This window comes from Mchenga conophoros, linkage group LG8 (assembly GCF_057382185.1).
Source record: "Mchenga conophoros isolate Kocher_MC1m ecotype Shallow Benthic linkage group LG8, M_conophoros_male_GT1.1, whole genome shotgun sequence".
In the NCBI taxonomy this organism is placed as follows: domain Eukaryota; kingdom Metazoa; phylum Chordata; class Actinopteri; order Cichliformes; family Cichlidae; genus Mchenga; species Mchenga conophoros.
In genome coordinates this window covers 24,983,297-25,007,677 of record NC_140533.1, presented here as the reverse complement: position 1 = coordinate 25,007,677, position 24,381 = coordinate 24,983,297, and the positions used below count along the sequence as shown (strand labels likewise).

Sequence of the window (24,381 nt, the reverse complement as noted above, 5' to 3'; positions counted from 1 at the left end):
GCTGCCTTTGTTTACTCCTCCCATAAGCATGAGCCCTTCATGCAAGTTCGGCACACCAGGTATTGCGTGTTTAGAATACCTAAGTGATTAAGAATCATTTGTTTAGAATGGGCCGCATGAAAATTTAACACATTGCGCGTAATTTCTCTGTGATAGAGTGAAATATAATCATGCTAGTATACTCAACAATAAACAGGCAGGTTAGAAGCAGTGAAGTGGATATTTTAACACCCCAAACACAGATGAAATCAGAACATAGAAGTGCCAAGTATGGCAGGTAGGTTTGGTATTAAGGAATCTGCTCCGAGTGATACATCTGTTCCTTTTCTTGTCAACCTGTTATACAGCCAAGACTTCTCCCTCCTCCCCTCTTCAGGAGCTTCCAAAATTCTAGTTGAATTCTAGTGAAATGAAGGTCAAAACATTAGTTTCATTGATCCTGTTTTTTCCCATAATACTGTAAATCACATTTAATCTGTGTATTTTCACTACATATTAATGGTCATCCACTTCCTTCTGCAGGAGCTCTTTGTCTCTAAAAGCACATTTCAAGGTTCATGTTAAACTTGGACTCAAGTAGAGTAGCTTTGCATTATTCAGTTTAAAATAATACTTGTTTTTCTCATACTGGTCTTTGTTACAGCCCCATAGACTGTTTTAGGGCCTCTCGCTTTAAGCCATCCTTCTTCTGATTGGTAAACATAAGGTCTGTGGGACTGCCATGTGCCACATGTGACCATATAAGGGATATCCACACTCAATGAACTAAAACAGAGTCCAGAGTGAGGATCAAACTATCTGTTTAGAACACTTTGAAGCATCAGCTTTCGTCATTTATAAATATTGATTTCACTATTCGCAATTTTGGTATGTTTTTATCTTAATATAAGGATCCCCTGATGTATCCGTATAAATATGACAGAAAATGATGAAAAGCACAAAATGTCCATCTTAAAAGATGTTGAAAACAGGAATTTCCCTTCTATCTTTTCTACATGTAAAGACACACCCAAATTCCTACAATGATTTCAGTGTGACAGATGGCGATGAAACTAACTTCCTGACTTCCTTATTTCACAGAGGAACTTTTTAAACACAGTGTTATTGTTTTTAACATGACTGCACAAAAACAAAGTTTCCACAGGACTTGATGGAGTCCCATTGCATGACCAAATTTGGATCAAGCTTTAGCGTTGGACAATATGGCCTCACATTTGACAGGGTCATGTGACATGAGCCCAAGGCTGTTAAAAACATGTTCTGCAGAAATATGTGGTCCTCCAGCACACCTGCATTTGCAAAAGGTCCTAAGCCTGTGAAACACCTCTTGCTTAGTCCCTGTTGCAAAGGAGAGTCATCACACCAAATACCAAGACTATAAGACCCGTAGTGCTCACCACATGTCATTATGACGCTTGAGGGGCTGGTCCTCTCGTATATCAGAGTTTTTGTGTCAAATCAAACCTTATTACAGCTTGCTTCCTTAGACCACAGTATGTGCATTAGCAAACATCATCTCTATATGGTAGGCACTGCACGGCCTGTTTTTTGTGTGTCCACAATGGAGACAAACATATCAAGAAGACTAGCTCTGTGTTACAGTCTCAAAACGGAGGTAGTCCATCAGGTGGTGGAAGAATAATCCTCTTGAAAGTGAAGTCAATTATGATCAACCCTGCACACCCACGCCATGCCCTGGAGGTTATCAACAGTAGCATCTTCAGCCAAAGACTCAGTGCACCACAGTGCAAGCTGCTATAAGACTGTAATGCACAATAATATTCGATCCAGGTTTGCATGTTATTGGCAGTTGTATTTAATTGTTTATATATTATTGACTTTATTAGGAATTAATATTGTTTTACTGAGGAGATAACTGACTGTGAGGTGCCGGGGTGTGTGTACTGCAAAATAAGCATCTGGTCTTCATCAGCCTTCCAGGGACTGATGATGAAAATTAGCCCGTATGTCTGTGTGTGCCATGGCTACGGAAGAGGATTAGGGCCACTGGGAAAAAAAAATCTGAATTCTGAGATTAAAGTCAGAATTCTGACTTTTTTCTCAGAATTCAGGAAAAGAAGAAAAAAAGACGTGCCCACTTTTTTTCCCCAGTGGCCCTAATCCTCTTCCATACATGGCTTTGTGAGTAAAATGAATATTATCTGGTGTGAAAGGCTTAAAATAAAAGACAACCGAATCAAATACACTGACATTTATTTCAATACAGTCATTCATACATAATGAGACAAAATAAATACAAATCCGGAAATAACAGTACTGCAGTATATGCAATTTTCCCTTTGCATATGATATGTTCTGCATATCACAAAATGGAGTTCAGTACATCTTCAACTTATTTTTGTTCTTTGCAGACCCCAGAGAAGTCTGATGATTCTCAGTTCAAAGTCAAAAATGAAAGAAAAGGGAAAAAAAAAAAAGCTCATAAACACAGCTGGGTTTTTAGTTTAGGGATAATTTAATGTGGCTGAAGATATCAGAGCTCAAATAACTCAGCTGAAATATCCATTTAACAGTCATTTCCGAGTGCAAATATGCAAATTACGTTTTAAACTTTATAAACACTCATCTCAAATCTTCATTTTTAATGTTTTTGCCACACAGTTATTATTAAATTATTTCATTAAATGCATGAATAAGCAGCATAAACAAATCTCCTCTGTGAGCCTTAACAATTGCCTGTTTAATCACACATATATATATAGAGAGAAACATTCCACAAAGCGCTCATATTTACACTAAATTTTTTTATTGATCAATCTAATTTTTTTATTGCATGATTATGGGTATAAAAAAAAAAAAAAGTTTTGGCCCCGTAATAGTGAGATATCATGGGAAAACTGTAACGCTTAAATTAAAAAAAAGAAGGCACAATCAAGATCTGTTAATCAAAACATTTCTCATTATTCTACAAGTACAGTACTAAATATTAATGCTGGAAATCATGTCTGAATAATTTGTGCATTGAGAGAAACAGAAAACATACTGTGGATCACTTTTGTGTAAACATGATGGTTAAGAAGACATTGACAAGCAAAGTAAAGAGCGTGAATGGTCACTTTTCCACTGCACAAACTTGTAGCAGGAACCAAGTTTACAGGAAGTCCCCATGATCAGCTCTTACAATCTGTGGAGATCCTGAATGCACCAAAAAAAAAAAAAAAGGCGAAGGGTAAGACAACGCTATGATTTCTGCTCATACCTTGGTTTTTCTCTACTGATCGGTGCATTACAGCTTTTACCAGACTAGTATGTTTTGGTTCAGGAAACTGAAATAAGTCTTTGACGCAGTCTCCGAGACTTTCCATCTTGATTTCGGTCTCAGTTTCAAAATTATTAAACCACTAGTTAAACTATGAATCTGTGAAACCAGATGATGATGGTTGTCATTCGTTTTATCCACTTAAATTTTACAATTTGAAAGACTCCTAAACTTCTTTGTTCGAATAGGTTTGGGGGTTTTTCAAAGATTTTCTTGTTCTGAAACTAAAGAAGAAAAAAAAAAAAAGTAGTGTTTGATAGTAGTTAAGAACCTCTAAGTACAGGCTCTTATTCTGGAGTAGATTCTGATCCAGAAGCAGTCCTACAAGAGGTTTTACAGGAGTGGGTGTGGGGATTCCTGAGTTTAGAATAGGTAATGGTGCAAGCTACTTATTAGTTCCTGCAGTGGAAAACGGCCAACTGTAAAAAATGTTTGGATACAATAGATTGGCAGCACCCTCGACGTCTGACCAGGCCTTTTTTGATGTCGTGGCTGAATCAGAAATCAGAGAGGTATTTAAATCACTGGTCAGTAACATTTGGCTGCATCATGTGAGCAGCACGAGGCTCTGAATGCCTCTACATTAGTGCAAGAGAGTCTAGCTACTGTAGCACTGTGACTTCAAATACCTTCATCTTCATGCTTGCTTTAAGTCAGTTAGGGCAGGCAAACTCATAATTGCACTTGAGGTTACATCATGTGAAAGCTAAATTTTGTTTTCTTTACTCTCCACCAGCTTACGTTTAACAGTCTGGCCCCGTGGCTCACAGCTCAGCACTGTCCCTACTGACCGTGCTCAGTCCTGCAGATCCCTCTCCATGTATTTCCTCATCCGCTGACAGCGAGGACAGGACTGCTCATCAGCCTTGCAGCTTATATGAAACAAAGCTTTGCAATCTTCACACCTGGGCAAGAGAAAAAACAAACCAAATTAAAGGCACTGTGGACACAATTTCCACACCACTTCTAGTAAAAATACTAATGACCAAATTTAGCATATGTTAAAGGTTTTGTTTTGCTTTTCCACAAACTTAAAGTATGATTTTCACAAAAGAATTTCTCAGTCAGTTGACGGTGTCAGCCTTAAATCCTCCGATAGAGAAAATGTGTTTCCCCAATAATTTCCACACATATAGGTGTTATTTTTATAGCTTTGGAGACACAGATTTTAAGATCTTATCAATATTTTAAAATGAGGTACAGGACAAGACAGTCATTTATATTAGAACAGTTTGAATTCACGTTCTATAAAGCGCTTCTTTGGTAAAGCTGAGCGAGTGGTTGCAGTTGTCACACTATACCTTAGGCTCCTTCCGCCTCACACCCACTCTCACTCAGAAGCTCAAAGCCCCCTTGGACTTTCTCCACACTAATGAGTACACTGTAATTTTCAAAGCCACCAGACAGCAGTTGCTAATCTAAATCTAAAGTGTGTTCTCAGGTATAATTACTATTTTTGTTAGTGGAATCTGGCTGGTTTGACAAGAGTGCAAAGACTTCAGTTCCACTTCAAAAACAGCACATGAAAACAGGGCATTGAGGGATTTGTAGATGAGAAGATGGATCTCGTAAGTAATGCGTTACTTGACTGGGAGCCAGTGGAGATTTATGAGGGTGAGTGTGATATATTCCCCGAGCTTAGTGCATGTTAGAAGCCTGGCAGATGAGTTCTGGACATACTGGATTCTGTCCAGGGCTTTGCAGGAATTTCCGAACAGGACCCCACTGCAGGAAGCCAGCCGGGTGGTGACAAAGACACGGATGATCATCTGTTACAGATTTTGTGTGACTGATGTCAAGAGATGTTCATTAGGTTGGTGACAAATCCCATATGAGCCTGGAAGTAGTGATTGTAGTGAGACCTACTAAGATGGATGGTTTGGAGATGGTGGCACTGGCAGAGTTGCAGGTAGACAAGTTAAAATGCTAAGAGTTTCAGTGCGAGTGAGCAGGACAGACAAGTTTATTGTAACAGAAGGACTGTTCAGGATGAGTGTTTTGAATACAAAGTTAGAGAGGCAAAGCCGAGATGGTTTGGACATGGAGCTGCCAGACAGGAGGAAAAGCGGAAAACCACAGAGAAGAGAAGGAGGACATGCAGCGGGTTGGAGTGACAGAGGAGGGTGCTAGATATAGGGTGAGATGAAGGCAGGTGATCCACTGTGGCGACCCCTAAAAGTAGCAGCCAAAAGAAGATCATTTTGGTCTGTGTGCTTTATTAAAAGTGTTTTCTACGTCTCTCTGGTAGATTGTGTCTTGCTATTCATATTAACAAGAGCGCTTCAGTTAATTTTTGTCCTGTTTACACTTTATATAGCCCACGTTAAAAAGCGACAGACAGTGGCGACTAAAAAGAACACTGAAAACACAAACAAGGGAAAGGAAGTCACACAGAAGAACAGGATGTTTAAAAAGTTGGAGCTGGTGTTTAGCATTTAATTTAGAATATTTGGACAAAAGGCTGGCCTCATTGTGGAGACTTTTTCCTCTTTCTTTTTAAAACTATTTTGTTTTAGGGCTCAAACAAATAAAAAGAATGAGGAATGAAGAGAGATCCCTTTGGAAAACATACCTTGTGGTTGTCTCAAACTGGAAGGGGAAGATGGTGTCATCAGAGTGGCATATCTGACAAATGTAGCCACGCTGGGTGCAAAGGTCGCAGCTGAACACGTGATTAGAGGCATGTTGCACCAGCCTGCGCAGAAAGTTTACATACTGGCCCTCTGCTACCTGACAAAAAAGAAATAAAAAAAATACAGATGCCTATATGTAGGTATTTTAAGGTGGCGGATCCTATATGCAATAAAAGCGGGCCAGAAGGTTACCTGTCGCAAGTCCTTGACACTGTACAGGTGGTTTGACTCCAACAGGTAAGTTCGCTGCCCCATTCTAGAGAGAGAAATGGAAGGAGATGAAAAAAAGAAAAGAAAGGTGTTTAACATGTTTTATAGCATTTAAATTGATTGTTCCTATTAAAAAGAAATTCAATAGGAACAATGTAGCCTAGAGTAATTTATTGTTATTGCCAAGGCATTCTGCCAAACACCTCGCTTTGAGTTTCTTGCAGGCTCCACTGCGGCAGGTATGCAGATATTCACCCAGAAGGCATAGCTTCTGCCTCTGCTCGTGGGCCTGACCCATGGACTCTGTGTGCGCAACCAACTCAGGGTTCAGCTGCTCCAGGTTGAGCAGAGGCTCTTGTTCTACCTGCTTCAGAAGCCACAGGGCTTTCTTAGACACCTGTGCAGACAAACAAGTGTAAGCAGTCTCATGAGGCTGACATGTTGCTTCAAAATGTTCAGCAATTTAAAAAAAAAAAAAAAAAAAAAAAAAAGACAAACTAGAATATTTAGTTATGAGTGGGTTAGAATACATAAAACAAACCCGCACAGAAAAACTGTAAGAGGACTGTACTGTCAGTTAGCCTGGAGGAAATGCAAATAGTCTGTACTGCCATTTAACTCTATTTCAGCAGATGGCGCTGTATGAACAGTTTCTGTGACAAACAGCAACAACCAGACTTTTTGGTCTTAGAAAGAGGTGACCTCCTCAAAATATAAACACTGTTAGCACATTTAGTACATATTAGCCTAATCCATTCTTCAATTCCTGATTCAGGTTTGCACTGTAATAAATCAATGTTTGAATCAAACCTCAAAACTTGCAAGAAATAAAAAAGAAAAAAAGGTTACTCATTCATATTCATGACAGTGATCACATTTATGCTCATAATTAGTGTATGTGAACATAAATATTTCCTTAATTAAATTTGAGATATTAAATACTGAAATGGCATTTACTTTTTGACTTGATTGTTTTAGCAAAGCCGTCTTTTTATTTAACCTCAGAGGTCACAAAACAGTTAAGTTGCAAAAAAACAAACAAAAAACAAACAAACAAAAAAAAATATTAGAAAATATTTCAAATGAGACTCAGACCTTTAAGATGCAAGTTCATAGAGTTTGGTGTAACACATTACACAGTGTGCTTCATGCTTCCAGTCTGCAGCACTCGTGTTAATACCCAAGGCCAGTTTCTTCAAATGACACTAAGCTTTCATCTAAATTAGCAGGTAGGAAGTCATATATGTTTGTTTTTTCTAATTGCTGTAACAAATGTTTTTATAGAAGTTTGTTTGCAGATAGTTACGTGTTGCACCTACCTCTCTTTGGGCAACATCCCAGTTGTGTACCATGCGTGAGGGGATGATGGAGGTGTCACCTTTGTGGCATGACTCACAGTAGTACAGCCCAGAGAACTCACATAACCTGGCTCTGCCCAGTGACAGTCCAATCTTCTGAGGACAGCCTGCAAGACACAGCAAAGCACAACTCAGTCTGAGTCACATCCACTCTAACAATGAGTCGGATTCCTCTTCCCGTAGACTCAATCAGTGATACATTATGATTTACAAGGCTATGCTTGATCTGCTCCACGTGTCAGAAGTTGATGTCTTTCATCCCAAGATTTATCCCCCCCCCCCACAAAAAAACCAAACCCCAAAACAGATCTGTCAGCGGGATTACGCAAACAAACACCTGACCGAGTTTTAAGATACTTGCTAGAAAAGTGGGACAAAAGCAAAGGAATAATACTTTAAATTTCTTTTGGGAAAATAGGTGGATCTTAAAGATGGGTTTTATTGGTTTTGGGGTAAAAGGATCGTAAAAAATACAACTGAACACAAGATCAGGTCTTAGACTCCTAGGCAACATGCTGATTTTTATCATCACACTCAAAACCAAACTAAACAACAGGAAATGAACAGACTGAACAGACAAGTGCAAATCTTCCATAATCTCCAGTTTTCTTAATGTAAAAGTTTCTTCTTTTTTTTTAGTACATAAAATGACATTATCTACTGGTTTATGGATCCTGGATTTTAAAGTTTCAGCATTATTGTTTTGGCTGTCAATATATTAGTTTTGCAGAGCCAGAAGTGAACAATATTTGAACAAGAGATTGAAGTGCAAAGTTATTAGCTAACACAAGCAAGCTCAAGCCATAGGCTCACACACACACAGACGCATCTGCAATGATCAGTACCACACAGCAAGTCAGGTCCATTAAAATGTTCCAAAATGCACATTATAAACATTAGGCCATACCCTTAACTTCAAGTTTTAGTCAAATGCAAACAAATGCATTATTAAAGCATTCATTTACTGTAAAGGTTATTAATGAAGGACGAAACTATCCAAGAGTCCAAAACATGCTTTTTAATGCTGTTAAGCTGATAATTTTAAAACAAGGTTGATTTTGTCCGTCTCAGACTGCTGAAGTCTTAAATTTAAAAAAATGGTGTGCTCAAACCCAGTAAAGGGTTTTGACCCAATCACTTACACTAGAAGTGCAATGAAAAGCTTCAACTTTTGATACTGCAGACAGGATGGATTACCACAACAAGCAAAATCTGCTTGATTTTACATCAAACAGGCTTCAAAAGGTTTAAAGATATTTTTTAAATTCTAACATTACCTGCACATTTGAAGCCCTGAGTGTCCAGGCCCTTCTCTGAGGGAACTTTGAAAAGGTGAACAAGAAGTGCTCCATCTTCTTTTAGCCTATGCTGCACCAGTCTGTACAGATTTCCAGTCGCTTCCAAAGGTACCTCAGAGCCTTCACACTCCCCATTCTCCAGGTATGAGTCAAGAGCCTCTCGGATAAACTTCCTCCAAAAGCGAGCCTCCTTGTCATTCTCCGCTCTAAATCTAAGCGTTTCTCGAATTGTCAGGAGCTTGAAAAAGGCTGGTCCCCCCTGAGAAACATCGGGTACCACATCCCGGATTTCCTCAACAGGGTAATTTAGCCGCTGTAGCTTCCTTCCTTCTTTTACGAGAAATCCTTTCAAGGTCTCCAAGGAGAGAGAGAAAACCATACGTTCCCACGTCCGGGCCTCAGGATCTGTGGAGAAGTACAAAACAGCTTCTTTGATGGAATCTGTTTCTAAATTTGTAGTCGATGTCCAGTCAAATTCCTGCTGAGGAGGAGATGGAGAATCCTGCCCTCCACAAGCATCAGAACCAGACGGGCCTTGCTCAGGGCTGGAAGGGGACAAGGGTGGCGAAGAAACTGCACGTTCATCCACACCATTCTCACACCCGGTGTGCAGCACCTCCCACTGCTCGCCATGCGGTACTGGTCGGCTTTTGTTGACAGCCTCAATAATCCGGTCCACCCAGTCCTCAGCTTCGTCACGATTGGCCGCCCGGAGGTAAAGCCGTTTTCCAGGAAAGGTCAAGTCAAAGCGGCCCTCAGTTGAGGTGATGTGAACGTCTTCACATCGCACCAGGGAGCAGTTTTCGCAGCATGTCCGTTCATCTGCATTCCCATATAGGCGGAACTCAAAGGGTGACAGCTCGCAGTAGTAGTCGCGCCATAATCCTACGGCGCTGCGTCGTTCTAGGTGACCGAGCTTCAGCAACCCTCGAAAGGGGTTTGACAGCCCTGGGAAAAACACATACATAGATGACATTGTCGTGTTTTCACACTGAGAAGGCCTCTTTTATATCCATGTTTACTAGCTGAGCAATACATACAGAAAATTAAGCCACAATTGAACCTTTTGCATTATTTTGAGCAAAGTTGCAGGGTTGTCATAAATAAAAATAAATAAATAAAAGCTGGACTGGTTTTCAATGTAGCTGTCAACTGTGTGTTAAAACTTAAAGACTAAAAGAAAAATCCTCATTAGGACAGGGATTTGTGTCTATGTAAGAAACTATATTATTGTTTGTTAATGTGTTATTACATTAACGTCTGGTAATTCTATGACATTTAGGCCACGTTATATGGTAATGCAAATGTAACATAAGTAATCTAACAAATTACTTTCCCCAGAAAGTAATTCTTCCCTGGCAAGTCCTCTCAACTTGCTACAACACAGTGATGCAATGTAGAGAAAAAAAATGGAGAAGGAAACGGGGTTACAAGAAAAAGAACAGGCCGATATGTGAACTGACATTGGATTTCCAATCAACTATTACATGACTTCAGAGTTCCTGTTAGCAGCGCGAAAACAAAATGAAAAGAAGGCTTGGAATTCAAGTTGACATCCCCAGTGGGATAATTTCACCAGCCAACATTCCCCATTATTTGCTTCAATAGATAAGTTAACATTGACTCACAACACGGTTAAATAATCTAATCTGTTCATGTGAATGACTGAGATTAGCTACTCGTGAACAGTCCCATTATTGACAAAATGATTTTAAAAATAAATAATAACCATAGTCCATATGCTTTGTCACAAAATGTCCCATGACATGCTTCACTATCTGCGCTGTTAACGTTACTGTGTTACACTCTTTCACATTATTTCTATTTTTAAAACAGGCCATGGGACTCATCCAGGTGACGTCCTGCAAATGTAGTAAAATCACATTCCACAGTGATGTGGCCACACGCCAAGCATTATGTAACAGCAGGCGTTTTCTCTTTTGAGACCTGAAGGAAATTACCTGCTGGGAAAATCTGGGGGCGTGGCTTTAATCTCATTCCACGCTTTCTAGTGCTCCTGGACTTTAGTGCAGTATGTTACTTCATTTGTAATCCCTCAGTGGCTACCTGTATTGACCAGGTGTGCGCACACTGCAGGTACCACTAGAAGTGCTGTGGAGCAACGATTTTATATGTGGGCTTCTGTTTAGTTTGTTAACAGCTCTGTCTCTTTCACTTGAATGCAATGATCTATTTGTGATAGAAACTGTTTGTTCAGAGAAACTCAGTTGGCAGGATTCTGAAACTCAGATTTCTTTCCTCGGGCAGTGAGATTGCTGAGATTCCCCATAATTACTTATTCCTTCATTTATGCATTTTTCTTATATTGCATAAAATTCTTACATCTTTTTTTTTTTCCCCATACACAAGCTTGTAGTGCTCAATTACAAAATAAAAAGAAAGAAAGAAACTTTATTATGTTCTCACATTGAGCACTGACTGCTGTGAATTATGCCCAGCGCCCAAAACTCTTTTCATACAACCGTTTATCATAAGTTTTACACTCAAAGCTTGGGGGACAGGGGATGGTACCTATTTGTCTGCGATGGACGACACTTGGACGTGACGGCGAGATGCTGGGCTCAGGTGCGGGAGGAGAGACAGGTGCGTCATCGCTGTCCGGCAAATTCTCCAGGTGGGGCTTATAAATGTCATCGTCTGAGATCCAAGAATAAGAATGCTGCAAAAAGCAGGAAAGGATGTTTTATTTAGCATTGGGAACTAAAGGGTTTCATTTGTATGTTAATGGTAAGTAGCAGAGTGCAGTTTGCAAAAAAAGGGTTCCCCTTTTATCATGTGTCATTGGTGTTAGTGGTGTAGAAGCTATAAACAGTGGTCTCTAAACGGTCACGTGAATTTAAGCACAAATGTGTCTGTCTTGACTAATGTTAAGAGATTTTCCTATATTTATGTAAAACACTAAGAAATATCTTTAGTTTTCCCCCATTCAGAGATCACAATTAAGAGTTGTTTTCACTCTAGGCATTTGCTGGTATAGTATGGCTACTTTCTGTACTCCATTTTATTAACATTTCGCCACAGGACTGGTTTCATATCACTACTAATTTGCCTTCCGGCAGTATTCTCACAGTCTATTAACACTGAACACTAGAACAGCAGGTTGGTGTGTTTTTGCTGTGCCCATGTGGGTTTCTGCTGCGTGCTTAAGCTACTTCCCACAGATCAGAGAGGTGTTTTTCAGGTAAAATGTCGCTGTGGATGTGAGTACTATAGTAAGACTCAGTACTCAGTCAATAAAAGTTAGCCCTAATTAGTAGGGGTGCAACGATATTCGTATCGATATTGAACCGTTCGATACAGTGCTTTCGGTTCGGTACGCATATGTATCGAACAATACAACATTTGTAATTTATTTTATCAATTTTCCTTTTGACGATGCTGTCTGTGTTGAGCGCTCAGTGAATCTGTGTTCGACTACTCCGCCTAGGCTGCACTGTCCAGCGCAGATCCACTGAGCGCTCAACACAGACAGCATAGTCAGAAGAAAGAGCGCAGGGCAAGCTAGCGAGACAGAAGTTAAGCTCTCCTTGCAACAGGCAAATTGAACCTCATTCAGATCTGGCGTTTGGAATTATTTTGGTTTTCATGTGACGTATGACCCTGAAGGTAAGCGAGTCATGGACTAAAGTAAAACAGTATGTTGGATGTGCCATGCAATGCTCAATTACATTGGTGTGAACTAGTGTGTTAGCACAGTTAGCTCGTTAACGTGTTGGCCGTCTAGCCCCATGCACGGAGCGATCCGCGGTAGCTCGTTAACGGAGATTTGCCGTGTTGTGGCGTTAAGGTCATTTCAACGAGATTAACCTGAAAGCACTAGTGGGAACACAACGAATATGACTGCACATTTACGCCGACATCATCCTAGTGCAAAGACAAAAACAACAAGCATGCTACTAACTTTAGCCGAGTCATTTAGACAGCTGTTAGCACATGATTCTCCTTATGCTGCTGAGAATATAGCCCAGAAGAAGCGGATAGTATAGCTTTTATTTTGGAAAGAGCCATTTCTCTGTAATAAACTCTCTTTTCCAAAGATGAGTGATTCCTCAATCAGATACAGGGCTCGCAATATCGCTAGCCCGACGTCCCGGAGCTAGCGATTTTTTTCAGTCGGGCTACCAAAATCTATCTCTGCCCTGCCCGTCGGGCTATTGTAGGAAAAATATATGTCAATGCTTTTGCATTCTTTCAGAAATGTAGCTGGGTAATTATGTCATTGGCATCGGTGAGCCACTGTCAATATGTGACATATTTAAGTCGCGTTTGAATTTGCGCTTGTTTTTTTGCTTTCACTTTGCAATCGTGCGAACTGTGTATAGAGAGCGACAGCACTGATCTGTGAGTGATGATAATTTGTGCACCAATTCCTCTGACATCGTCTTATTAATCGTTAGCTTACTATGCAAACATGACAAGTGAAATCTCCCGCAGCAAGCTTAAACATGTGAGAGGTTGATCGCGCAGAGAATCGCTGAGCTTATGTGAGTGAGTGTGTAAAAGCATTTCAGTTCTGCTGAGCCAAATAAGACAGGTCGGGGTGAAGAAGTGACAGCCAAAGAAAAGCTTACCACAAAACGGAGAAGTTATGACAAATCAGACTATAAGGCAAAAAGAAAGTGCAGCTTTATGGTTTCATGGACAAAAGAATTTCTGTGGCTGCAATATGATGAGCTAAATAACCAGGACTGCACATAAGTGGTCCGCAGGTGCGCATTCGCTGTCAAAATAAAAAACACGCACAAGGGTTAGGGTTAAATTTAAAAACTGTACTTTTGAGTTAAAATATATATTTATAATTTTAATAAATGACAAATTAAAAATTCATGAACATTTTTTTGTATCGAAAAAATATTGAACCGTGACACCAAAGTATCGAACTGAACCGAACCGTGAATTTTGTGTATCGTTGCACCCCTACTAATTAGACAAGGAGTTAGACGATGGATGGATGGACAGACTAAGTTAGTAAAACTAATGCGACTACTCACCATTTTTGTGAGGGGTTTTAAAATGGAAAACAATAAACACAAAATAACATTTTTCCATTATTTATTACAGATATTGTGTTGTTTTTTTCTCTATGCATTATTCAAGATTCAAGAATAAGAGTTGAACATCCTACTTGACATTTCATGCAACAAATATCAAATAGTTTTTTTGCATTCTACGTAATCAGCAACCACAGTATTTATGAACTGATATGAGTGCATTTGACAAATTTGCATTAAGGCCAGATAAAGTTTGTGGTTTTGCTCAAATAACGGCTACCCTCTACAGAGATGTTACACTTACTGATAGTGAATCTGAAGATGGCTTTCTGCTCAAGATGCTTGTAGAGCGACGTGGGCACTGATGAACTGCAGAGTCTGCGTTGGTTTTTTCAGAGCTTTCTGTTGGCTTCTCTTCCTGGACAGGCTCAACAGTGACACTTACTTCCTCCACAGGTTCTGCAGGTTCACTGACTGCTGAGACAAGACATATGTCCGAGTGCAATTCTGAAGAGGCACTTTTGCAGACTTCAGCGGGACACTTATCATCATCAGATGACGGCAGCTCAGTGGTTGTTTCTGGTTGCTCTAAATCAAGCTGTCCAAAGTTTGGAGGCTGGTACTCAGAAGCCTGGGGCTCACTGTCACTGATAATACCCTTCTCAGAGAACTGAGAAGGACCCATGCTGGAGACAAATGAGTCTTCCTGTGTCGAGTCCTGACTGCAGTGTCCGCTCTCCCGGAAATCAGTCAGCGAGCTGCAGAGATACAGATAACTCAAAACATGTATTCTACTTCAAGTTAAATAAAAGAAAAGCTTTTGTTGACGAAAGACCAAAAAAAAAAAAAAAAAAAAAAAAAAAACCTCTGCATCCAAGCTGCTAATTTTATATACTGGTTATTGGCTGCTTTTCAGTCCTGTGCCAGAGCCCATATTGGGGTGGATGTTTTATTGGAGGCTATTTCCTGCCAATGATTAACACATATCTGGTTCTCTATTGATTATAAGAACAACAGGATGGTGTATGAGGGACTGGCTAAAAATATACTACAAGATGGGGCTCATTCAGGTGCTAAGAACAGTTATTTAACTCCTATTTGCTCCAGAATGATTAAAAACTGTTTAAAATGTATACATACTCTTTCTGTGGCCTCTTGGTGCAGATGTTGGGATTAATGGCTGCTTCCAAGTCACATGAAGACCAATGCTCTCCTGTCGGGCTGCGGGGGTCCTGTCCCTGCAGAAGGCTGTCAGAGCTCAAGCTGGAGGACAGCTGAGAGGAGCCTGTGGTATCCAGGCTTAAATTAGAAGAACGAAGAGCAGTCTGACTCCCTTGTAAAAGATCTGATCCCCTCCCCACTAAAACTGGGCAGCCTCTCTGTACATCCAGTGCGTCCGAAGAACCCGATGACTGAGACACTGTATCCCAAATTTCCTTCCATATCGGTTTGGAGGTGGGAGGGTCTCCACCATTGAGGGGCAGGTCGAGTAAGTCTGCCTGGGACAAAGGGCAGAGTCCGGCAAGAGCCAGAGGCGTGGTGGTCCACTCATTGAGGACAGATGACTTGTAAGACAGGCTGAATGTGAGGGAGGCCAGACCCTGGAGGTAGCTGAGCAGAACCTCTCGCTCCTCCGGGTTCAGGAGCAAGGCACTGGGCTGATAATGGGCCTGCAGCTTGGAGTCTTCACGGAACAGCGATACGAGGTAGCACTCCAGGAGGCCGTGGTTGAGGGCCAGCCGTAGCCACGCTCGGCAGCGACCCACATCAGTGCCCACAAAGCTTATCTTCTCCAGCTCTGTGATCACATCACTAGGTAAAAAAAAAAAAAGAAAAAAAAAAAAAAAGAGTGTGATAAACATATTGCATTTTCACAGAATAATACCTTAAATCAGTCATACTTAAACTTAAGAACAGCATCACTCAATATGAACTCTGAAAATCTTCAGGGACACTTCAATTCAATTCGATTAAATTTCTTTATTGTCCCACAAGGGGAAATTAGTTTAGCAGCAGGATATAAATAAACAGAACAATACTATAAAATAATAATGAAAATAATAGTGATAGAAAGTCCAAGGACAGTTATTTGCCATTGAGGAGACAAGATGCAGTGGGGATAAAAGAGACCTGGAGTCTTTTAGTCTTCCTCACAGGTACTCTAAAACGGCAGCCCTAACCCTTTACTAAAAACTCTGATTTAAACACAAGACTCGGATTAATGACCTCCTGACGTTTCTGTTCTTCATTTCATTTGATCAATCATCTCTCTTATTCTGTGTAATTCTCTATTAACAGCCTTCTTTTTTGCCATGTGATAATGATCAGTCAATTTTTAAAATCTTTTGTCTTGTACTTGTTTTGTAAATGGAAATATTAAAGCTTGAAAATGTTACTCAGGGAACTCAGAACATTTTAACTTCAAGCTTAACAATTGTAAATTTTTCACTGACCACACAGACAACCTGCATACCTTCAATACCCAAAAGGAAGCTGAGGGCCACACTTTGGGAATCACTGATTTGAATTTCTCAATAACATTGTTATTGAGAAGATTGAACATTGTATGTTCACTTTTCTTCTTTGCAGCCACCACATGCTGCTTTAAAGAGACACACACACATACACATGAACACACACCAAAACCCCCTCATCCAGGAGACACAATACTGTCAGAATTCTTTTTGCCTCCTGGAAGATAGTCTTAGCCCAAAAAAGTAGTTGTCATCAGATTACTCGATTAATCAGTGGAATAATTGTTAGAATACTTGATTATTCAAGTTGCCTCAAGGCACTTTGCATAAGGTAAAGACACTACAATAAAATGAACCTGAAGTCTAAGATAAAATCTCCAAATGTATTTTTTCCAAAGGGAAAAAGTCCAAAACCCCCCAAATTTAGGAATAATTGTGCCTTGGTTCTGACTTACCGGTGGGTGACACTCTTGAGGAGGCTCCAGAAAAAAGGCTGAGGGAGGGGTCCACGGTCCCCTTTCCTACTGCTGCTTCGAGACTCTGAGCGGATGTACTTGCTCTTGATACCGTGGATGAAGATGGCCTCCAGGGCACAGCAGAGGAGGTTAGCATCGGAATCATCACTGGTGACTACCGAGTCTGACGCTACATATCGTTTCTGCAGGGCCTTGAGCGACTGCGCCAACTTCTCTTTGATCTAAGAAACAATACATGGAAGAGGAAAAGGATTTTAATAAAACACATGATAGGTTCAAGCTACAAACCTATTCGCTGGAACGTTGAAGGCAATATAATTACACAGCAAGCAAGACACGAAGTAGGCAAAGTTCTTCATGTTTCTCGTGCACAGGAGAGAACCGGACAAACGCCGTTCCTTCGCTTGACCCCAGTTGCTCTTGTCCGTTCTCCCGTAACACTGCTCTTTTATTGAGGTTACATGAATATGCATAGGTTCATTAAACTATGACGTCTACACACACACAAAGAGTACCTTGCCTTTGTGTGTGTGTGTATGTGATTTGTGTGAGGTCAAGATGTGACCCTGTGAAGACTCCCCAAAAGCTGGTGCCAGGAGTCTAGCGGGTCCATCTGAACAAAAGGCTCTTATACTTAAAGAGATATACGTGTGTTTGCTATATCAACAAAGAGAAGACAGGACCTCTCTTATGCTCCTAGGATGTGGGTGTGCATTCCACTCTAGAATGCACACCAAGCCTTTGCAGCCTGCTAAAGATCACAGTCCTATCACTACACAATTGATTATACACCTCTAAGCATATATGGTTAAATATTTCTAAGCATAAATGACAATCAACAATACAAAACCTAACAACACATTCCTCAACTGGTTCTGATGGGAAGCAGCTGTCAAACAAGAAAAAAAAATTCCTGTTCAACCACATACATAGAAAACATCTTCAAGCATTAACTGGCACTTTTTTCTGCATTTCATTCCACAGTGTGATGACAAACAAGCAGTTTGAGATCAGCTGTGATGTTATGACACTCAACCTGTATATAACCTCCTGTCACATGTCACCCACTGTCAGCTGATGGGGAAAAAATAACAAACACATTACAAACAGACCTACATTATGTAAAAGGTTAGAGGACAAAGGCAGCTTCTTTCGCAACACACAAGAAACTTAGTGCTCTTGAGCACTGAAGAACTCTTCCTTTGCAGTGCTTGACTTGTTAAAAGAAAAACATCTACAGGTCCAGTTCCAAGCACCTGGACATATACAGTACATTAATGCAGCGGGGTTATTTTCTGCAAAACTAGAATTACAGGGTTTTTCCACGGTCCACGATGGGCCAGACAAGCACAGTTTGTCCAACTATACTCAAAGCAATGACTTTGTTTCACCTTACCTAATGATCTGAGGTCTCAAAGCCTTGTTAACAAAACATAAAAATTATTTATGTTTTTTTAACTCATTTTTTTCCTTTCATTGAAACATCTGAAAAACACATTTGAGAAAAAAAAAAAAAAGCCATAACCCTGGGGTTTTCCTGGCGTCTGGAGGATGACTACGCACGACTGGTCCATAGTGACGGAAAATAAGATTTGGCATCTAAGCTAACAGAAGTTTCTCCCTGTTATTTTTAGCTATTTTATAAACAAATAAAAAAAAAAAAAAAGGTATTTTAAACTTGGGTAAAATAAGCCTCACTTTAAAAAAAAAAATACTGGTTACAAATATTTGTAATCATAGTTCTGGTTACTTTTCTTTGGTGAAAGGTCAAAAACCTCTTTAGTGGGTAGCTCCACCTATGACTCAGGCTTCCTACTTTTAAAGGATAATTTACGTCTTCATTTTTATGATCCTAGGAAAGCCTAGTTGGAACACTTCTCCATCTTCTTTAATTGAACCCTCTGGACATTGTGGAGGAATATAAATACCTTGGAGTACACAAAGACAATAAACTGAACTGGGTTAAGAACACCACTGCACTCTACAGTAAGGGCCAGAGTTGTCTCTATTTTCTGAGGCGGCTGAGGTCTTTCAACATCTGTCGGACAATGCTCAGGATTTTCTGTTAGTCTGTTGTGGTCAGTGCTATCCTCTATGCTGTTGCATGCTGGGGCAGCAGGTTGAGGGTTGCAGATGCCAACAGACTCAAACTGATCCGCAAGTTCCTGTTGCAGGAAGGGTCGTGTCTAGGGATGGGTATCGTTTAGGTTTTATCCGATACCAGTGCCAAACCGGTACTTTTGAAATGGTGCCGGTGCTCAAACTGGTGCTTAAAGAATGGAGAACACAAAATTGGTCCAAAAACCTCTCATGTTTAGCTGTTTTTTTGTAAAAAGATAACAATGTTACCTTTTCTGCAGCTATGGGGCATATATGGTATCACTCTTGGCTGGAAGCAGTGCTTAAACAACCGCAGTAGATGCGCTTGGTGTGAGGTCTCGCAGCAAGCTATCAAATACGGCGCATTTTTCGGCTTTTAAAAAAATTTGAGGTGTTACTTCCTTTGACAGTATCACAGTATCAGCTTAAAGCACTTGTTGCAGGCTGCTGAGTTTGCATATTTTGCTGTGAAGTACAGCCAGACTTTTGACCGCTTCGCCTTGGGCATTTTTAATCTGTAGTTCTGCTCTAAAAGAACGTACGTACCTGGACCCGCCTACTATCCTCGGAAACGTAAAATGATTGAATTCAAAGTGTATCACATCTCAGGAAAAACAAGCACCGAAATGTGCGCTGCTTTTCGGTCTGGTCGTTTATGTCAGAACCGGTGCCATGATACCGGTACCCATCCCTAGTCGTGTCTGAGAGGTGGATGGTGTCCAAGATAAGGACAATGCTGAATAATACCACTCCATTACATGCAGGCTAGTCACAGGAGCACGTTCAATGAGAGACCGAGATTACCAAAAATCACACTGCACCACACAGGAAATCATTCCTGTCTGTGGCCATCTCCCTGTACAACTCCGCCATCTAATATACTGTAAACACTGCAATAGTTACACCCTTTAACACACTCTCTACAGTAAAATAACAAATGACAAAGTTCACAGGTTAGAGTTAAATGTCAATCATATATATTTACCTCTGTAATATTCTTGATATTTATAATTGAGCAATTTGTATATGTTAGCACTGTTTCTTAAATTTGTAACCTTTGTAGCATATTGCATTATTTATTTAGTTTGGTCTGTTACTGTCTTGGAGCAACTTTAACACACATAATTTACTTAGGGATTATAAAGGTATTCTGGTTCTGAAGTCTACCATTCAGGCTAGAGTTAGACTCTCAAAGAGTAGCCCACAGACTGGTGGCAGCCCTTGGCAGTTAAGAACACAGTTTAAGTTATACAATCATATACAGTGCACAACAAATCTCTGCAAGCCATCATAACAGATTGAATATGAATGATGTTGAGGGGTTTAATTGTTGTTAGTGGTTTAAAAAAAAACAAACAAACACGTTTGAAGCAATAACATGTTTAACATAACAGCGTTGATGGTGAGAGGTGACCGTCTCACTTGTTGTCATTATTTAGATTCAAGAAACACGGGGTGATTCATTAAAATCTCAGAGTTATAATCAATTCTCAAAAATAGTCACACTGAAAATAAACTAATGTCGCATGTATCAAGTATAAGAAAGCCAATGTGTGAGTTAAAATATTAAAAGTAAACAGCAAATATTAGCCAGATCTATTCTTTGTTAAGTAATTCAGCTTTGTACTTCAGTGGTTTTATATTACAGTTCACCATAGACACACAAGCACAAAAAGTACTAACAGCAAGTTCCTGATTCCTGACACGATCACCCAGGACTGATGCGTCAGTTATGTCTATGAAAAAAATCTTGAAATACTTCTGAAATATGTGAAACTATTTCACATTAATTGTTCAATATTTGACTCTTGGGTTAATTTATCAAAGTAAGTAAGACCCTCTGAGACAAAACATGTCCACCACTGATCTAAAAGGATAGAACTTGTTACATGTTTCTTAGGTTAACCTTCATTCAGTCTTTCAATGCAGGTCCCCTGAAGTGTGCACAACAGCAGCAGAGCGGTCCATTTGGGCTTTTTTCCCCTTCCTGTCTGTACCAGAAGACCTCCTGTAGCCCTGGGACTACACCTATGCAAGACCAGCTTCACCATTAAACATAATGAAAATCCTCTGTTGATGAGCTTAGTACCGGGATTATGATGCATTTCCTCTGCTGCATCCACTATTAGTGGCGTATTGAAAACAGGCTGTGCTGTTGTCGTTTTGTTTTTGTTTTTCTTTTGGAGCACCCCATGTCCCCCACAACCTAAACATCAAGGGGGTACTTTGCATTACAATACTACTTAAATCTCACAAGCCAACTCTCACGCTGTCTCACCAGCAGAGGAAGGAGCCAGACAGAAGTGAAATCCGCAACGTGAAACGAGCTTATTCTTACCTTTTTAACATCCTTAGTCTCGTGGTGAGCTTCAGTCTGCGTGGCGAGCATGGCACCTCCTGGAATAAGTTACTCCAACATGGCACACTGAAACACACACAAAAAGACCTGCCCTTTTTGCACTTGCAGGCTTGACTAACAGCGACCAAACGAGTCATGCGAGTTTGTATCCTGAATATGGCCACGCCTTCGAGCCAGACATGTGACGAGAAGGAAACGAGTTTCCCTCCTCACATCGAGTTTCCAGAATTTCCTAATCACGAGGCTGTGCTCTGTGACATTATTTGCCATTTCATCCTTTCTGTGAGTAGCCCTCCAAGTCACGTGAAGCACAGATTAAAGAAGACGTCTGCAGGGAAGTAGCTTCTTACTTCCCCAATAAAAACTGAGAGGCACTCTGAGAACTAATTAGCATGTAATCCAACCACCCTGACATCATCACATCCAAATAAGATTGCGTTAAATACATCAAGTGCTGGGCTATCAGCAAACAAAGTACTGTTTACCAAACAGTGGCTGGTTAATAGTTTCGTTTTAAATACCCAAAGCGACATTTAGAAGCATTTGTTTTCTCTGCAGACGCTTTGCAGTGACGAGCACTGGGCGTATGTGCATTAATGACAGAAATGCACGACCGAAACACTGTAAATTAAACAAATAAAATAAAAAAGCTGTGTAAATAACGAAATGTCTATCAGCTATGTAATAATATTAAACCCAGACGTTGTCGGCGGCTTTTACTAGCTAAGTTTTGCTTACCGAAACAAACAGCCTGGCTAACAGGTCGAAAAACAAGCGCGTGTCCTCCTTAAACTAACGTAAACACGGGAGCTGCACGTTAGAGGCACAAAAATCCGTGCAGTCACTCTCCATCGCTTCCAAAACACCTAAAAATAGAGCAGAAGTCAGCTCGACTTTAGACGCTCGACTGTCACCATCCAACTGAAAACGAAGTGCATCATGGGAACTCAGACTAGTGATGCGTTCAGGCTCCATCACAAATGCTGTGAAACTGAGCTTGTTCTCATGGATTCTCTTCTTGTCGATCTTTTTCTTCTTCGTGAGCTTCTTTATGATTTTCTTGATCTTCTTCTCATTCTCATCCTCTTCAAGGACACAGTGGATCATCTATCTCACCCTATCTTAAGCATCCTCTTCTGACACACCAACCCTCTGCATGTTCTTCTTCGCTACACCCAAGAACGTCCTCCGTGGTCTTCCCTTTTTCCACGGAGCTCCATCTTAAACATCCTCTGCCCAGTATATGCAGTATCTCTTGTCCAAACCATCTCAGCCTTACCTCTCTAACTTTATCTCTAATGTACTTGATCTGAGCTTTGTCTCTGACATGCTCATTTCCAGTCTGATTATTTGCACAGAAAACCTTAACATCTCCAGCTCAATTTCCTGTCTTTTTGTCGATGTCACCACCTCCAAACCATAAATCATAGCAGGTCTCTTTCCTGTCTTGTAAACCTTCCCTCATGGCTCGTACCTCTAGGTCCTTTTCCACCTGCTACCTACTCTCACTGCAGATGACCTTGCGATCTGCAGATCGCAAGGTCATCTGCGAGCATCACAGCCAATGGAAACTCTTGCCTGAACTTATTCCTCAGTCTACATGACAAAAACAAAACAAACAAACAAAAAACATAATTTATTGACATTATTTGTGTCACTTGCATGCCTACCCTGCCACTGACATTAAAATTATTCTTCATGAATTGTAAAAGTGACCTCCTATGTTATTTAATCTGACTTAGAAGTGACAAATTATAGCTATTAGCTTTATGACTTTTACATTAAAACAAAAAACAAAAGACAAAAATGGCTATTTTGCCCTTCTGGATGATAAAATGGTTTATCACCCAGAAGATAACCATTCTATCATGGTATTTGTAAAGGGTTAAACCCAAATAGCTTAATAACATGAAAATAACAAAAATACACGAAAGTAAAAAGCTCAATTAAATAGAAAAAAGTAAATAGAATAAAATTGTTTTATCTGTTATGTATGCTTTTAGCTTATTTATATAAGGATTTATGTGGCAGGAGTTACATAGAGCGTGTTTGCATTTCACCATCTAAACGAGCTCCAACTCAAGTTGATTTCCAATCCTCTGGCGGGATTTCATTTTTACTGTCGACATATTTTTTGTCTTATGGTTTCCGGGTTATTTTTTTTTATTTAAGACAACACATTAAAAACGAACAAAATCAACATGCAGAAAGTAGGTTAACTACTAACCTTAACTAAAGGTAAACAGAAGCGGTAATAAAAACAAAACAAACAAAAAAACAAACCCAAAGTAGAAGCTGTAGTTTACGAGTAACACTTAAAGACGACATAGTGGTTCCATTGTTGTTGACACCACAGACTTTCTGTTCTCCGTTCTCAGCTCCTGCTCTGCTAAAGACTTTTCATAACACACTCTGCAACTTATAAACTACTCCACCGCATAGCCTCACCACCGAAACAATATATTTCCAGTATAGTTGGCTTTTTATTGGTTTCAGAAACTCAAAAAACATAAACTTCAATCACTCTATACTCCTTTCTTATCCTCTGTAATCGTAGCATACTTGAAAATGAAAGCAAACGTGCGTACGGAAGTTTCGTACTTTCATTTTCCTTTGTGTCTACAGTCAAGACACAGCACTGATGTGTGTGTGTCTACAGACACAACACTGATGTGTGTGTGTCTACAGACACAACACTGATGTGTGTGTGTCTACAGACACAACACTGATGTGTGTGTGTCCAAACTGGATTTTAACTGGCTGTTTGATCTTTTTTTTTTTTTTTACTTTTTTTTTTTTTAATTACCTACCTTAATGTCTTGCAAACTGCCAAAAAGGTAAAGACTCCCTGAAAAACATTGCTGTAAATCTCCGCTCTTCAATTTTCCAAGATTAAAATCAAGAAGTAAAAACAGATTTCGGATAAATAAACTTTTTCTTGACGGTAATTAAATTACATTTAAATCAACTGAACTAATTAAACGACTATGACGATGACATAAATCTGCCATGTTTTTACTTTTGAGACGTGTGCCTGTGAGGATTTTCCAGCTGATTAGAAAGTGAAATAGGTGTGTCCTTGGGCTCTGCTATAAATGAAGCGCTGGAGGTTTGCTCCATCAGAACACCAGGACACATGAGCGTTTGCTTCACATAAAGGAAATTTCTACATTTTTCAAAA

General features: G+C 40.0%; 1 protein-coding gene across 2 annotated transcripts; it reads right to left on the bottom strand.

Moving 5' to 3' along the window:
• Positions 1-2,197: 2,197 nt before the first annotated feature.
• On the bottom strand, positions 2,198-22,145 carry plekhm1 (pleckstrin homology domain containing, family M (with RUN domain) member 1). 2 transcript variants are annotated; one of them, XM_085285183.1, is made up of 12 exons: positions 21,939-22,145; positions 21,180-21,266; positions 16,721-16,962; positions 14,932-15,603; positions 14,096-14,549; positions 11,312-11,459; positions 8,759-9,727; positions 7,443-7,588; positions 6,327-6,520; positions 6,106-6,169; positions 5,853-6,010; positions 2,198-4,185 (listed from the first exon to the last, which is right to left on the bottom strand). In XM_085285183.1, the coding sequence occupies exons 2-12, from the start codon at positions 21,228-21,230 to the stop codon at positions 4,077-4,079; spliced, it is 3,207 nt and encodes a 1,068-aa protein (XP_085141309.1). In that variant the 5' UTR covers positions 21,231-21,266; positions 21,939-22,145; the 3' UTR covers positions 2,198-4,076. The 2 variants fall into 2 exon arrangements, with proteins under 2 accessions (XP_085141309.1, XP_085141310.1); XM_085285184.1 differs by lacking the exon at positions 21,939-22,145 and having other exon boundaries at positions 21,180-21,925.
• Positions 22,146-24,381: the final 2,236 nt, after the last annotated feature.

Excerpts from the sequence above, each read along its gene's own strand:
- plekhm1 (XM_085285183.1), bottom strand. The coding sequence starts at position 21,230 with ATGCTCGCCACGCAGACTGAAGCTCACCACGAGACTAAGGATGTTAAA. Across the intron at positions 9,728-11,311 it reads CGTCCATCGCAGACAAATAG|GGCTGTCAAACCCCTTTCGA; the intron begins GTACCATCCCCT and ends TGTTTTTCCCAG. Across the intron at positions 6,521-7,442 it reads GGGATGTTGCCCAAAGAGAG|GTGTCTAAGAAAGCCCTGTG; the intron begins GTAGGTGCAACA and ends TTGTCTGCACAG.